Consider the following 15546-nt stretch of genomic DNA (forward strand, 5'->3'; position numbering starts at 1 on the left):
ATGGTTACAGCATGATGGAAAAGCGTTGATAAAACTAATTTAGGGGAAAGTGGGGGAAACGCGAACGCTGGGTAATGCCGAATTCAATGGTTCTAATATGTTAGAAAGATATATCCTAATTTTATTTGCCGCCGTTTCGGAGATCACGCCACCACTGATGCCAGTCAATAACACGAGAGACGCGGACACACGTACTTAAAAAGGTATGCATTTTTCAATATTTTGTATGTGTTAGATGTAATTTTTTGGTAAATTCAAGTTGATGTAACTTTATTTCTATCTACAATAATAATTCAGCTTTTACATAGTGGAATAATCACATATTACTCAGCTAAATGATAATGATGTAGGAGGCAAAAAAAATTTAACCAAAATTGTTTTTTGACCTTTAATTATTTTCGATTCCGCGGGGTAAAGACGAACACTCCATGTCGGGCAATCTCGAACATTCGCCGTGACACTCCCGTTTGTTAGTACCCCGTTCAACTTTTTTTTAAATATTATTACAGATGCCTTGTACTTACAAAAGAAAGACCAAACTGAAATATAGTTTAGAAGATCTCAAAAAGGCTATAGACGATGTTAAAACCAAAAACTCTCCCTGCGTAAAGCAGCAGAAACATATAATGTTCCAAAAACCACTAATTTTGACCATCTAATGAAAGAAGTGTTAATACAGCCATGGTTGGATGAAAACCTTTATTTACAGACGATCAGGAAACGTAAGAAATCAAGAAGAAAACGGAAAGATGGCAAAAAAGGAACCCAAATAAAAAGACTGAAATGTAATGAAAGAACACCTTCAAACAAGAAGTATGAAATATTATTAAAGAATTTGAACAATATAAAAAAAGACTTTAGTGACTCTAGTCAAAATACGTAAAAAAAAGAAAAAGGCGAAAAAGAAAATAAAGACTACTTTTGTATTTTTTGTAGAGATAAATATATCGATCCTCCCGTTGAAGACTAGATTGTGTGCTATGTGTGCAAAAAATGGGCTCACGAGAGTTGTACTGACGGACAGTCAACATCGTTGGGTTTTAAATGTGATCTATGTCGTTAATAATGTTGGTTCGTAATCACCCCACTTGGTGTTCGTATTTACCCGACTGATGTCGGGCAAAGCCGAACTCTAAGGGTTTTGTTTTTCTTTCATATTGTTGCAGTTTATTAAAAAAATATAAATGATGATTAGTGAATAAGTTAGACAGATAAGTAAACTTTATAATAAAAAAAAATTAAAAAATCTGTGATTAAATTCCATTGTTTTATCTAAGTTTTCCCTTAGGTGTTCGTATATCCCCCACTTTCCCCTACATTTCACTCGCGGCTACACTTGAAATTAATTAAATTTCCCGCGTTTATTGCTCGCAGGCAGTATAATGCATTAGACCGCAACATTTAAATACATACATTAAAATTATTCAGATAAATTCCTCCTTAAATGAACGACTGTTTCACAACAACTATTATAACCTGAAGATTTTTCATGTACCTAATTTATCTACATCTTAAAACTTACGAGAGCATTACATTTTTAGTACTCACTCCACCGCGTTTAAGTCTTTTGTATGGCGCAGTCGTAATTATCCCATATTTAGGCACATCAACCTCTTCGTGGGTTTTGAAATTGTAATAAATTGACAAAGTCTAATATTTCTGGCTTAATATAATATAATTGTCTTGTAGGTGAGTTGTTTTTGTTGAGAGCTTCTAGATACTCGAGTTGGATTTGTCAAACGGGAAAATCCACTTTACTATCAGTGTTCGGGTACATAACTGTAAACCGTGGCCTGGAGGCTTCGGGACGGGCCAAATATATGGTTGAACTTTACAAGAAGAATGCATCTCAGACAGCTTCCCGCGCCCGCTCCCCGGCGGTGTCGATCAAACGGACGAACGAGCCTCTTGTTAGCGTCCCTCCCTTTCCCACGTATCGTCAAAACTGTATCTGTCTCGATCGAATACGGCCGCATCGCAGCCAATCCCCCACTTCTATAATTACAGCGGTGATTCAATGGCTACTTATATCTCTATATGTATGCGTATGCGGCATAACGATGAGAGAAACGTATATCGAAATGTAAGTATGTTCGTAGGTATTATGATGGCATTCCAGGGATTCGCATTGTCCTAATTAGTTTCGCAAATTACTGTATAATTGCTTTAGGATCCAATTATCCGAGAAATTGACATGGACTTAATAGTATAATAATGTTTATGCAAACATGATTTTAGGTTTTTAATGGATCATCGGTTCTGAAGGCTGGTGCCTATCTTCCTTTGTCTCTTACGAATAATAAGAGATAAGGCTTATGAATTTCATTTTTCATTATAGATTTCACGAGTTTCTTTGGTACTTAACGATAGGCAGCGGCTTGGCTCTGTTCCTGGCATTGCTGAAGTCCATGGGCGACGGTAACCACTCACCATCAGGTGGGCCGTATGCGCTCGTCTGCCTACAAGGGCAATAAAAAAAAACTTAACAATTTGTTACTAAATGAATAAAATATAAATCAAGCAGACTTGGTAAAATATAATTTAAAATCATATTTCACGTGAATAGATAAATTTGGAATTTAATAAAAAAAAAAAAGCATTTACTGCGGATATTATGTATATACATTATGTAGTATAGCGTCATAGGAGATACAAAAAATAACTAATAAGGGATTTAAGAATGTCGTCTAACCATAAAATTTATTGTTAAAATTGTAGAATCGTTAAAAAAAACGCTTAAGATGGTCCCAAACGACGTAGGGCAGCCATTGTTTCAGTGGCGCGCGGTGATACGTCGCCTGGCTTTTGAATCGTCGCGGTCAATTTGTTCCGATGTTTATTCATTTATTCCTGGGTTTTGTACGATCGGAACCTTTAATTTGGACCTTATAAATAATTAATGCGCTTGTTGTAGATGAGTGTTGCGGACACAGCCCTCGGCTGCCCGCGGTCAAGGACGCGCCAACCACGATCCTTCTCATACGAATGTACCGATATAATTTAGTCTCATGAAAATATAATACATAAATTTCCATCGAAGATCTCATGAAGGTTTTAAAAATAAATCAAAGCAGCATTTTTTTTATATTTATTTATTCGTTTAAACATCATGCAAAAATACTTGACTGATATATTCATAAAATTACGTATGTAATTTTAGCTTAAAAATTTATAGTTGGACTTCAAAGATAATTTTGTCTAGCTATAATTAACGAAGCAGGATTATATATAATCAATAGGCTATAATCAAAACAGTATATTTTTGTCTTTTGTTTGATATAGTTTTTAATTTATTTAGTACCTATTGACGTCTTTATTATCGAAAAAGAAAAAAATATATATAACATGAATTTAAAACTTAAAATTAAGTTCGACTAATAAAAAGGCATTAGTATGTAGTTTTTATTGCTTAGGTTAATGAGTGAACGAGCTCTCGGCTCAGCTGATGCTAAGTGGTTATGGCAGGTCACAGATATCACAACGTGAATAGGCAGTACGACCCCCTGTTTCAAGTTTGATGAGTCTTCATCAAACTTGAAACAGGGGGTCGTACTCTTAGTTGTATTAATCAGCGGTTGTCCCAGTTTTCAAACCGAAATGTATGATTGCTTTGCGGCAGAATAGTGGTACATACCTTCGGACTTACAATATGCTCTGCCACCAGTAGTAATATTTCAACCTACGTTTTTTCACACCTATAACTTTCCAGTTAAAAACGGACTTCCATGTCAAGTGCATTCAAGTTAATATATGTAAAATTAAACGCGCCTGGAATTCCGATACAAACCTACTTGAGTACAATTTAATAATAATGCATGCAATAAATATGTTTTTCTTCGACATCCCATCTTTATTTTCATGTTTTCAAGTTGATCGATGTCAGGTTTTCAGATCTTGATTTCCATATGTTGTTAATGTTCGACACGTTGTAAACAGTGTTTTTCTTGCATTAACACGTTTAACTCGTTCAACAATTTTATCTCATCACAAATACATCCATTTGCTTTTTACAAATTTACTGTTCGTTCTAAGTGCTGATTCAAACTGGAAAATGATAAACGTTTTTATAGTAAGTAGTATTTACGTATAGATAAATCACTCGATAAATATTACTTTGATTGAACGATGAAGACGTGGGTGTATTAGGCTAAAAAATAATTCTACGATTGTTTTGTATCAATAATGGATAATATGCAGATAGTTTTTTTTAAAGGTCGGGAATCGTCACAAAACGTCAGAGCCGTAAATATTAGAACAAAACGATGATGCTCTAATAGTGAAAGTTGACTGAGTAGGTGGCGACCGCTTGCGTAATATGACACCACTGCGGCATACATAATTATTATGTACTGGAATAAACAATTTTTAAATCTGACAATTATATTTTTATAAAAATAATCATTTTATCAATTTAAATCACGGTTGCCTTTAAATTAGTTATTCGATTGTCAACGTCTGTAGTGTAACTATGAAAAAAAAATTGATGGTATAATTTTTTTAAATCAAACATGCCGCTTCTAGCTTTTTTTCGACTTGAATTATATATAAACCAGTTCTTATCGACAAGGAAATTTTCAGTTTAATACCTATAGATAGTACTTTTACAGTAATAATAAAATTTTATTATGCCGTAGAGGCAACATGCGACCACAATTAGTTTCACTACATAACTTGAGTTGCATTGTGTAGACACATCGATACTTCTTGAGGATTTATGGAGGGAATTTATTAATATTTCAGAGAGCGACTAAGTTGTCTACTTTATATTATTTATGAGTCTAACAACGCCTTGGATTTAATAATTTTTAAATATGCGCGCATTTATTGTTAAGACTTCAATGCCCAGAGTTGTGTATCTTTAAAAGATTTTTAACATTTATTAAATAGTAATTGTTTTAGTTAATTTTTATTCTCTGTTTTTAATTAGTAACTATTGCATTTTATTGTTTCTATGCTAAATGAAGAAACGAATATTTTCCTTAAAATATAATAATATGTATAATAAAAAATACCGCGTAACTCAGGGCTTTAAAGTTCGACAGTAAATTATTTAAGCCACCCAGATACATGTTTGATAACATTTACATTAAATTACATAAAACGTTCCATTAAATGTGTGTTCAAGTGTTTTATACGATTTTAAAAGTAATTCTTGGAACGCGGTGTGATGGGCGCCGAGCAGTCAAGTCTGAGTGTGGAAGAGCCTCGTGGTTAATGGGGCGTGACCGCGGGTGACCAGCGCGGGTCACGACACACGGCCCTAGTCTTACTGTACCGTTTGCTTGTAAAATTGTTTTAGTTAAAAAAAAAACATAGACTACATTTCTTAAATATTTAAAATAGTATTCTGCTTGTTTTTAATAAAATCAACAAATTAAAGAGTGGACGGTTAGCGTGGTATGGATATGTGATGCGTAGAGAGAAGATGCATGTGACTAGGAGATGTATGGAAATGATAGTGCAAAGTAGAGGGAAAGACGTCGACCGAAGAAGACATGGATGGAGTGTGTGAATGACGATATGAGAGAGAGAGAGGAGTGTTGAGACGACGGCTGTTAGAAGAGAATGGAACAGAAAAATTACCCGCGCCGACCCTACCTAGTGGGATAAGTTGGAGAAAAAGAAGAAGAAGATTCTGCTTATTTTTATATTTACCTAAATACCTGTCTATTTCAACGATATTTGACGTTGTTTTATTTTTTTATATAAAAGAACACTTATTGCGGCATAACTACAATAGTTAGAATTATGTTGCCGCGACACTTTTCATAATAAATAATGTGTTCTACAAAGTCGTAGTACATTATTTTATTCTATCATCTATAGTTTTCGCTGTCACTCTGGAATAGTGTAGGTTCCTAACAGTGAAAGATTTTTTTCAAATCGGTTCAGTAGCTTCGGAGCCTATTCAATATAAATAAACAAACAAATCTTTCCTCTTTATAATATTAGTATAGATAAAGAAAGTTGAGGCTTATAAAATCAAAGGCAGCTAAATCCAAGTCTGTCAAATATTCAGGTAAACTACAAAAATCGGCCCTAAACACGTCATTACGGATCCTCCCGATCCATCGAAGTACTGCTCTTGCTAGGGCCAGTGCTAGCAACAGCTCCCGGCTTGAGAAGCTGGAATAACTTTGTTCGGATAGCTACAATATTCTTTATTTTAAAGCAGATTTAGAAAGAATGAGAATATTACTAATAATCTGAATTTTAAATGATAATACTTCGTTTATTAGTACATAGTATAGAGTAAAAATAATTTTTTAAACTGAATTTGTTAGAGATTTAGCTGCATTTGTTGTAACATGAAAACACTAAAGCGTGTCCAACTAACTAAACAAGATAGCGCCATTGTTAATCCATTTTACGAAATTAAGGCGTTTAGTTACCTTTGATTTTATAGGCCTCAGTTATAATGTATTTCCTTCGTAGGGCAAAGGTAGTTTTGTAAAAGGATAGAAGCGCGAGTGAGCGATGCTGTGCGCTCGAGCGCGCCCGTGGCATGTGTAGTGCGAAAGGCTCGGAGGCACTGCGATACCCGAGACGCCACATCCCGGAAGGCTGCGGCTGAGGCCCTCAACGTTCCCACACCCGTGACATTTCATAACCTAATCTCGGTCCGCACGTATGAGGGCGATGACTTCCGATCAAAGCGGTCATAAATTTTTAAGAGAACATCACAAAATTTTGCCGCGTAACCAATTCGGAGCGTCGCATTTTAATAAGATCTAAAATACATTAGTAGATATTTCTAACAGTTAATAAAAGGTTCGAGAAATGTGGTAACGGAATCTGGTTAGGTTTTTTAATATTGATATATGAGTTCGGAGTTCGTTACAATATTATTCACTATGAAAACGGTATAACAAAACACAAAATAAAACTAACATTTAGTGAAGGCGCATTAAAATTGAATAAAATCAGATTCCGCGTGTCTCGTAAATAATTAAGAATATGGTATTACTATTTCAAATTTAATGTGAAATTATTGCTTTGTGAAACTTCATACATATATTTTCTGTATTGATATTTTATATATCTCATAGGTTAACGTTAAATGAATCAAAGTAATTAATGACAAGACTTGTACGTACACCCTTACGTATACATTATGCTGTACTAAATTTACAATAAAACATGTTTACGATAATGTGAATCTTCTAATTCAATAGAACGTCGTAAATTTCTTTCCCCTCCATAATATTTTCTTTACGATAAATAAATGCATAGTGGATATATTCAATTTCATTTTACTTTCTAGCTTACAGAGTAACATAATGTGAATTTTATTGAACATTTTCGGCGTTGTTTTAAATTTACGAATTCATTTCATACAGTAAAATGAGAATCAAAATAAGCATGCACTACAGTATATGAAATCATTTTTACATGCTAATGAATAAATAAAGTCAGAAGTCAAAAGAAAACATCTTAAAAAAACATTCTTAAAATTCATGAAGAAACAAAAATAGTCAAGATAAATAAATTTAATTTGCCTAGGATTGAAATTCATAGATAGGTTTATTGAGCAGAGATAAATGATACATTATGTATAAGATGTTACAACATATAGATAGTTGAACATCGAAATATTATATAGTTAGTGAACATTAGCATTAAAGTTATCTTATTAATGAATGAATTTTGTATCACTAAAGCACTTGTACCTATCCTTTTTTAACGTAAACTCCCGATTATGTTTATGCCAATAGAATTATAAATTATAATTTACACAGTCTATAGACTATATTATGAATAAACTCCGTACCAACAGATAAAACAAATCTGCCACATGCTCAAGTTCTTTGTTTTCATATTTTACGGTGTATATGAGATACAGCAAACGTTCGAACACGCGTGATTCATAACCGGTGTTGTTTGGCATTTGCATGACTACGCTTCGGCTAATTGCTATTCAATATATACGATATAAATCGGCTACAATTCCACGGATCGGATTCGAGCAGAACATCGCGATAACCTTACATTGTTAAAGATCCGTAACAGGGTTATCGGCTTTGGCCTACCGTGGTTACAATACAAAGAACTCTGAACCCCCTAGACTGTTTGCGGTCTGCAAATTACATTCCGTATTGTTTCGTTATTGCGTTGATGTTTTAAAATCGATTCACATAATGGTAGTGGTATGTATAAAGGAGATAAATAATGAATAGTGAGGTGTATGCGTTTGTCGTGGTGGCAATGTATGGTCACGCACCGCTGACGATGGTCGGCGGGGCTCCGCACCGCCTAGCTCTCCCGGTGGTCCTCGCGGGGCGGGGTCTTAGCGGCCACTCGGCTGCGCGCGCGCTGCCTCCCGCACGCCCCGCGCCCTCGCCTGTTTCCGCGCCGCTTATCGTCGCATCTTCAGTCTAATGCTACTTACGTACGTCACTATCACATTGTAAGCCGAATCTATTGAATTTACATTTCGTAGATGAAACTATTTAAATATAATAATAATATTTTATTTTAATATACTTTCTTTTCACCATTTAACGTAATTTAGAAGATTGAATCTATATGCGTGCTTAGTACATTTTTATATTTGGTTGTCAATCAGTTTTCTTTTTCTTTTTTGTTACATAGCTATTGAAGAACTTTAGTATTATTAATGTAAGAAACCATAGCATTTTTTAAATATTCAAAATATTAATAACTAAACAGATAGTTAAGAGAACACTATAGTGTTAATGTAATCGCGCGCTGTCATCCAAATTGTAAATTTGTTTGAGTTAGATTTAAACACATACCATACAATTGTCCATATACTATCACTAGACTGTGTGTGTGCTTAAACTATTCCATATATGTGAGAAATTTTACGCTCACAAGTCGCCTGATATGTACTACGAATCTAGCGGATACCGACAAAATAAATAAAAGGTACGCCGCCTTGCATTGTGCTGGTCGTGTGATGTGTTCGAGCAACAACAAACAAAATTTGACAATAAGCGCTTGACTTTGAACGAAATCTAATTTGTCTGGTTATTGTGTAATGCGATCTGGCCGGGCGTCATACCTTTGAGGAAGCCTCGTTCTGGGCTCAACATATTTGTCGGTCGGTTACACAACAAATTAAAACTTAACAAGCTCACGCAAACGATTTTTGAGGCTTTGCAATTACATTTTTTGCTTTGTTCATTTGCGCATGTACGCCCGCTGTAACAGAAGGTACGGAATTCGGACGGTAGACTGTGTCCTCTTGATTTTCCTATCTTTGACAAAGCTATTCATTATTTTTTTCACACGGCCACTTTAAGTAGTAATTGTGTACATTTCTATGAAACTGCAATTATTGAAAGTTAAACTTAGAAAAACATTTAGATGCACGTAAATGGACACTTTTTTCACGTCAAACCGAGGAGAAGATTAAATGTACAGGTACATTTTAAGTTGAACAAGGATTTTAAATAAATAAAATTAGACAAAAACCAAACAAAACTTGTAAAACCAATATTCTGTGTCCACTTTTTAGCCATAGTTTCGAGACCGGACAATTGGCAAAAGGATTTGCAAAACGGATCAATTGAGCTTATATAACGCTTAAAAAGTTTGTAGATGAGCTTAGACAACCCTTTGTGTTACTTTTAAGAAAAAAAACTGTGTCTCACTTTGAGTTTTGCTTTTAATCGAATAGTGTGTATTATTCACAGAAATTTTAACATAATACAAATTAAAGGTAGTTTGTTGGTAGTCTTCGGTCGGGGGACAGGATCAAATAACTACGCGATTCTCTTTTGTTTCGTAACTTATCAGATTTTAATTACGAGTCTAGAGAAATCTCGTTATACCTTAAAGGGATATGACTGCACCGAACTAATTTACTATCGTCCCTTGCACGATTTTATGTTCTCGAGTTTATTTTATTACCTGGTAATCTTATGTAGGTTCGACACGCACGCATCGTTTCATGGTGTGTTTCACCCGCTCTGTATCCGTCCGATTGTTGTATCTTGAATATTTTTTATTTCTGATTATTTAACAATCTTTAAATCATATAAATTCCAGAATCATCTGTGGGAACTGGTGCTGGCTGTTTCCCTGGCGGCTCCGTAGTTCACACTGAGAAAGGACCGAAGGATATAGCTGCCTTGCAGAAGGGAGACAAGGTCTTAGCAGCTGATGATAATGGCATGATGATTTATTCTAAGGTATGTTATAATTCATCAGTAATATACAATGAGCTTGATTAAAACTACTTTTTAATCTCGACTGCACGATCGACATGGTCGTCTGTGACCACGTAGACGTACCTATACAAAACGTCGAAAAACATATAATGACAATAAAACGACGCACGATTAAACTTTAACAGTTAATTTTGTTTGCGACTCGTGATAAAGGACGTAAATATGAGCAGTAAATTTTTACTTTAAATACTTTGATTTCCAAACAAAATATTCTGAGCTTTTACTTTAATTTAATATTCAGCTGTCTTTAACAATTATTAATACAAACATTTCAGGTGCTAACATTCATCGATCGTGATCCTAATGCAACTCGACAGTTCATCGAGATAACTGCGGAGAATGGTGTTGCGATCACAACGACGCCCTCACATTTGCTCCTTCTCGCTGCAGCTGACGGTTGGCGCGATGTCTTTGCAGCTAACATCAAAGAGGGAGACGTACTATTGACAAGAGGTCGAAGTGATGTTATGAGGCCCTCGAGAGTAACGAGAACTCGTATCCTCACGAAACGAGGTGTTTTTGCCCCGCTTACCAAAGCCGGCACTATCATAGTGGATGACGTTCTGGCGTCATGCTACGCGCTAGTACGCAGTCATTCGCTTGCGCATGTTGCGATGGCACCATTGCGATGGCTTTCCAGTTGGAGCACTTCTTCAGAAACGACCAAAGGCGTCCACTGGTACGCGAGCGCGCTTTACTCTTTCGGCGACTACGTATTACCAGCATCGTATAGATATCGATAAGTTTTGAAGAATTAATATACAATTTTCATATATACGTCGCAGGTCCGTTTAGATTTATCTGTGAAAATTTATATTAATTCAAGAAAATAGAAGGAGTAGGAAAGGGCGCGCAGGACGTGCAAAGGACACATGTAAATATATTATTGAAATAGACAGTGTACATATAAACACAAATGCGACATCATAGATAGTGTAAATATCACTTGTGGACATTTGAACGTTTAGCTATATAATAAAATCGACAACGATCGCAGCTTACCCTCCCGTAAGAATTTATTTATTAAGTAATTTTTAAGATCATTATTATGCAAATTACGCATTAATCGATTAACAATACGTATATTTGTAAATTGTGTCGGTATTGTTATTCTGCACAATGCAGAAATACTTTAATGTATGCGCTTATGTTTTTTTTTTAAGAAACCGTATTATTATAATTATTATTAGTTTCACTTTCTCGGTGAATCGAAAAGATCCAATTGAGTAGACCTTGTTCTAGAAAAGGTTTCAATGTTATTGTCTTGTCGGGACACACGACGTTCGGTCGCAACCAGACATTCCATGACTCTAATCTTTTACCAACATACACAAATTGTTAATGAAATTGTGATTTTGGTACCTAAAACAGTGCCTTAAGTTTTTTATTTATTCTTAATTATAAGCTAGGTGTCTATTTATGAACTGACGAAATTATTTAGATCTAACTTATTCTTTTTTTTTGTTGACTTTCTAAAGCCTATTTATTCCTTATGTTGTGGTTTGATTTTTTCTCAATCTTCCTTAATTTTTATTCTCTATCTTCAGATTGTTTTTCTAAATGAAAAACTTGATCATGTTTTGTTTAAATGTATTTCACTCAGCGTAGTGATTAAATCAATACAATATTTTAATTTAAAAGTAATAGATCTATCTAAAAAAGTTGATGTTTAAATTTTGTGTAAGTATATATTTAAAAACAACGTGAATATCTTATTTTTAATTTAGAGTCCTCAACTGTTGCAAGATAGTGTGAACTGAAATGCTAATAATAAAAATTAAGGTTATTGTTCCTTCAAGCGTATATACAACATTCATAGATCCCCTAAGCAGTATTTAATGAACGTGTATTATTAAGTGACCTGTTGTAAGCGTCATCGTCCTGCATGTAGATCATGTTTTTATGATCGTGTACTGATGTATCGGTTCCTATAGAATGAATTTAAAGGACTGTAATTAGATTGCAACAGCAACAGCAATCACTAGGAATAATTTGTAGAATATATGTACTTTACATTGTATTTATTACAATCGTTTCAATACGTGACTAATGTTTCATTTAAGTAGCATATTATGCTGTATAGACACTAACAACTACTGTAAATTAGGTGCTTAAACATTATTTATCTGAGAGAGCTTTAAGTATTAAGTATTTGACAAAAGATGCCGTGTTGCCATAGCCTTTGCCATATTAATGTAAGGGATAAACAGTTTTCCATTCACTTAAAATTATAAAAACTTATTGCACAACTACGCACAAAATTGTTTGACTAGCGCTGTTTTAATTTAGAATGTTCCTAGTGAACATGAAACAGTTTTTCCCTCTAAAATGTAATTGAAGGTAAATTTAGGTAAATTTTTTTATTAGGTCAAACCTTTTAATTTACCTATTTAGTGTAAGAACATTGTACTTACAAAGAATTACTTTAACTATTTGTGAAATCGAATTTCAGTATTATCATTAAGTAAGCTGTTTTGAATCATCAAAACAATATGTTTATTACTTTTACTGACCCTCTGTGAACGTCTAATTTTTATAGCGTAGTATTTAGCTCTTAATATTGTATGTACTCCCATTTGATTACAGTATAAATAAACTACCCAGATGTTTGTCAATGAAGTTATCAAATGTCTCGTCATTAAGAAATGCATGTGGTTTATAAATGCTCCAACCTAGTTTCTGAATACGAACAGAACCATCGGTTTGAAAACTAGTTCAAACTGTTTATTTTTGTTCTAAAGAAAGAAGTTGATTTTGAAGAAACGCAGTTAAAATTTGACACCAAAAATTCAGGTTGAGAAACATACAACTGCTGTTACTTTTAATTCGAAAATTTAGATTGAAAATTAACCTAGCTTATTTCTTCGTGTTAAATACACAGATCACACGAAAGTCTTAAAGTGGGCAGTGGCTTTCAAGCTTCGGTGTCTATAGACTATTACCCCTAGGTCGTGATCTAGAAGGCGAATCTAAAACCACATTGAAATAATAACAAAGGAGGAATAACCTTGTGAAAAATGTATGATTCGATGTAAAATTATTGAACAATATTAATTTATTAGCTTTTCGTTTATTAGCTCTCAGTTTCTGTGAGTAGGTACTTTGTAAACTTATTTAATCGTCGATTCGTGTAATTATTTTTAGACATTCTTATAAAGAAAAAAAGCAGTCGTCTGGGATGTACGAAGTATTAGTTAGAATTTCTGTCGTGTTTACAAAATGTATTATTACATATAAATAAAATGTTGGCTTTGTGGACGAAATTGAGATTTCATTTTAATTTAATTCAATTACATTTATAAATAACTAGCCGTACCCGTCCGCTTCGCTGGGCATTTAAAGTTAACATTATTATTTTCACCCCCACAAAGATTCTCATCATTAACGCCCCCGCAACTGGTGTAGGGAGTCCAACACATATATAAATATTAGCCTATCCATTAAGTACATGTATTTTCAACATGGATAGATGACATATTCCCCATGAAAACAATTCACAATTTGAGATTGAACATAAACTCTTTATCGACTTTTCTTCTGTGCGATTTATTCTGCACTATAATATGTTTGTCTTATATTATTCTATAATTCCATCCATATTTTTTAGTTCATTAATAATCTTTTACGACTTATTTCATATGAAATGGTTACCGAAACTATACTTACCACCACGTGACTGCCACCACACACATTGAGACAGCGAGGTCTCAATTGTATTTTGTGACAGCTATACCACATTTCAAGTCGGAAGGAATGCGGGTTTGTACTATAATAGACAGGATAAGAGATAATAGATACAATCCACTGACAACATTAAAACATAGCTAAATAGATATGGTTCCTATTTAGTATTGTTTGCATTTTTAGATGGGCCAAAAAACATTCTAAAATTATTTTGTTTTGGAAAAACATTTTCGTTATAATTTGCAAGTTGTCAAGTTGCTTTTATTGTTTCAAATGAGGAATCCAGTAGGAACAGGTCGCCAACTTTCTGAAACGCTAACTTATTGCGGTAGGCAGCGACTTGGCTCTGCCCCTGGCATTGCTGAAGTCCATGGGCGACGGTAACCACTCACCATCAGGTGGGCCGCATGCTCGTCCGCATACAAGGGCCATAAAAAAAAAATTATTGATTCATAACGTCACATCCAGATGGACAGTTGTGACGTCATAACTAATTGTTAGTTATTTGACAATTTTCACACACCTTCATTAGTTTATTGCTTAGTAATTTCTGAACGGATTCAAACATTTTATTTTATTTGTCATAAAATTTTGATTTTAACTGCTTTTTAGATAAGAAGTATTGAGAGATCTTTATTATGTAGCGAAATACTTCAATTTTGTTCTTCTCTAGATACCTACCTAAGTTGGACAGTAAGGTAATCTATCAATACCACGGCGTGATGATGGTAGCATTATTACTACTTTTCTATGTGTTCATAATTGAGTACCTACGAATCGCAAAGTGGTCGATCTTCATATCTAAACCTTCTGATCAACAGGTGAACGTATTATTATCATCTGGGATTATTCATCTTCATAAATCTTCATTTTCAATATGAACACAATGTATAAATAGATACTGTTATACTGTTGACTCGTTCAGTTTATTTTCATAAGTCTGATAAAATAATTAAATTGTCGCGGTGAACGTCGTTTGTTCTAACCATTCCAGAAAAAAGCTACAAGAAAACAAATAAAAGAAGAAATTGTATTTCACATAGTAGTGTTGTAGAGGATTTTGATTTCATTTGTTTTTTTCAGCTTTGAATGTAATTTTGATATAATAGAATAAAAAAAAAAATACAAAATGTACATAAGCATTTCAAATCTTCTTCTTGTGCGCATTGTAAGTCTTACCCTTTAGTCTAGGAAGATTGCAGGATGACTACATAATATACAGATATATAGGTAGGATACAATTATTTCGATGGCTTAAAAACACCTGGTGTCCTCATCATTCTTCCCATCATCTATTTACTCAGAACCCAGACGGCAACCTAAAAGGAACCGTAGATGGTAAGCGACAGATATAAGAAACGAAACCGCATCATCTATTGTTTCAGGATGTAAAACTGGCAAACAGCTACAACCCTTATATACATGATAACATCGTACTGGATATTATCCAAAACACATAAAGTTCCAGTCTCTGAATTGTAGGGACAGAAACATCTGGTACAGTCACTAGTCAAAGGGTATGAAAATGCAAAACGAATGTGAGAAACACTAGTACACACTCACACACAGACGTCAAAATAGTTTACGATAGCTAAAATAAAACAGATATCACAAAACAGTTCATAAAACTTACCTTTTATAATTCACGGTACAATCTGATTATTTA

The 15546-nt window shown here is 34.1% G+C and overlaps 1 protein-coding gene and 1 long non-coding RNA gene across 2 annotated transcripts in view; one reads left to right on the forward strand and one right to left on the reverse strand.

Annotated features, from left to right (window-relative positions):
- LOC101741481 (sonic hedgehog protein) overlaps window positions 1–13459 on the forward strand; it is a 50495-nt gene extending 37036 nt beyond the window's left edge. Inside the window, exons 4-5 of the mRNA XM_004925156.4 lie at window positions 10015–10157; window positions 10472–13459. Of these exons, the coding sequence (XP_004925213.1) occupies window positions 10015–10157; window positions 10472–10939 (611 nt within the window). The 3' untranslated portion in view covers window positions 10940–13459. The remainder of the gene's footprint in view (window positions 1–10014; window positions 10158–10471) is intronic.
- Window positions 3862–8410, reverse strand: LOC134199356 (uncharacterized). Its single transcript, XR_009973813.1, has 2 exons — window positions 8222–8410; window positions 3862–4044 (listed from the first exon to the last, which is right to left on the reverse strand). It is a non-coding gene; the product is annotated as an uncharacterized LOC134199356 (long non-coding RNA).
- Window positions 13460–15546: the final 2087 nt, after the last annotated feature.

The sequence above is a fragment of the Bombyx mori genome, chromosome 9 (genome assembly GCF_030269925.1).
Source record: "Bombyx mori chromosome 9, ASM3026992v2".
NCBI lineage: Eukaryota > Metazoa > Arthropoda > Insecta > Lepidoptera > Bombycidae > Bombyx > Bombyx mori.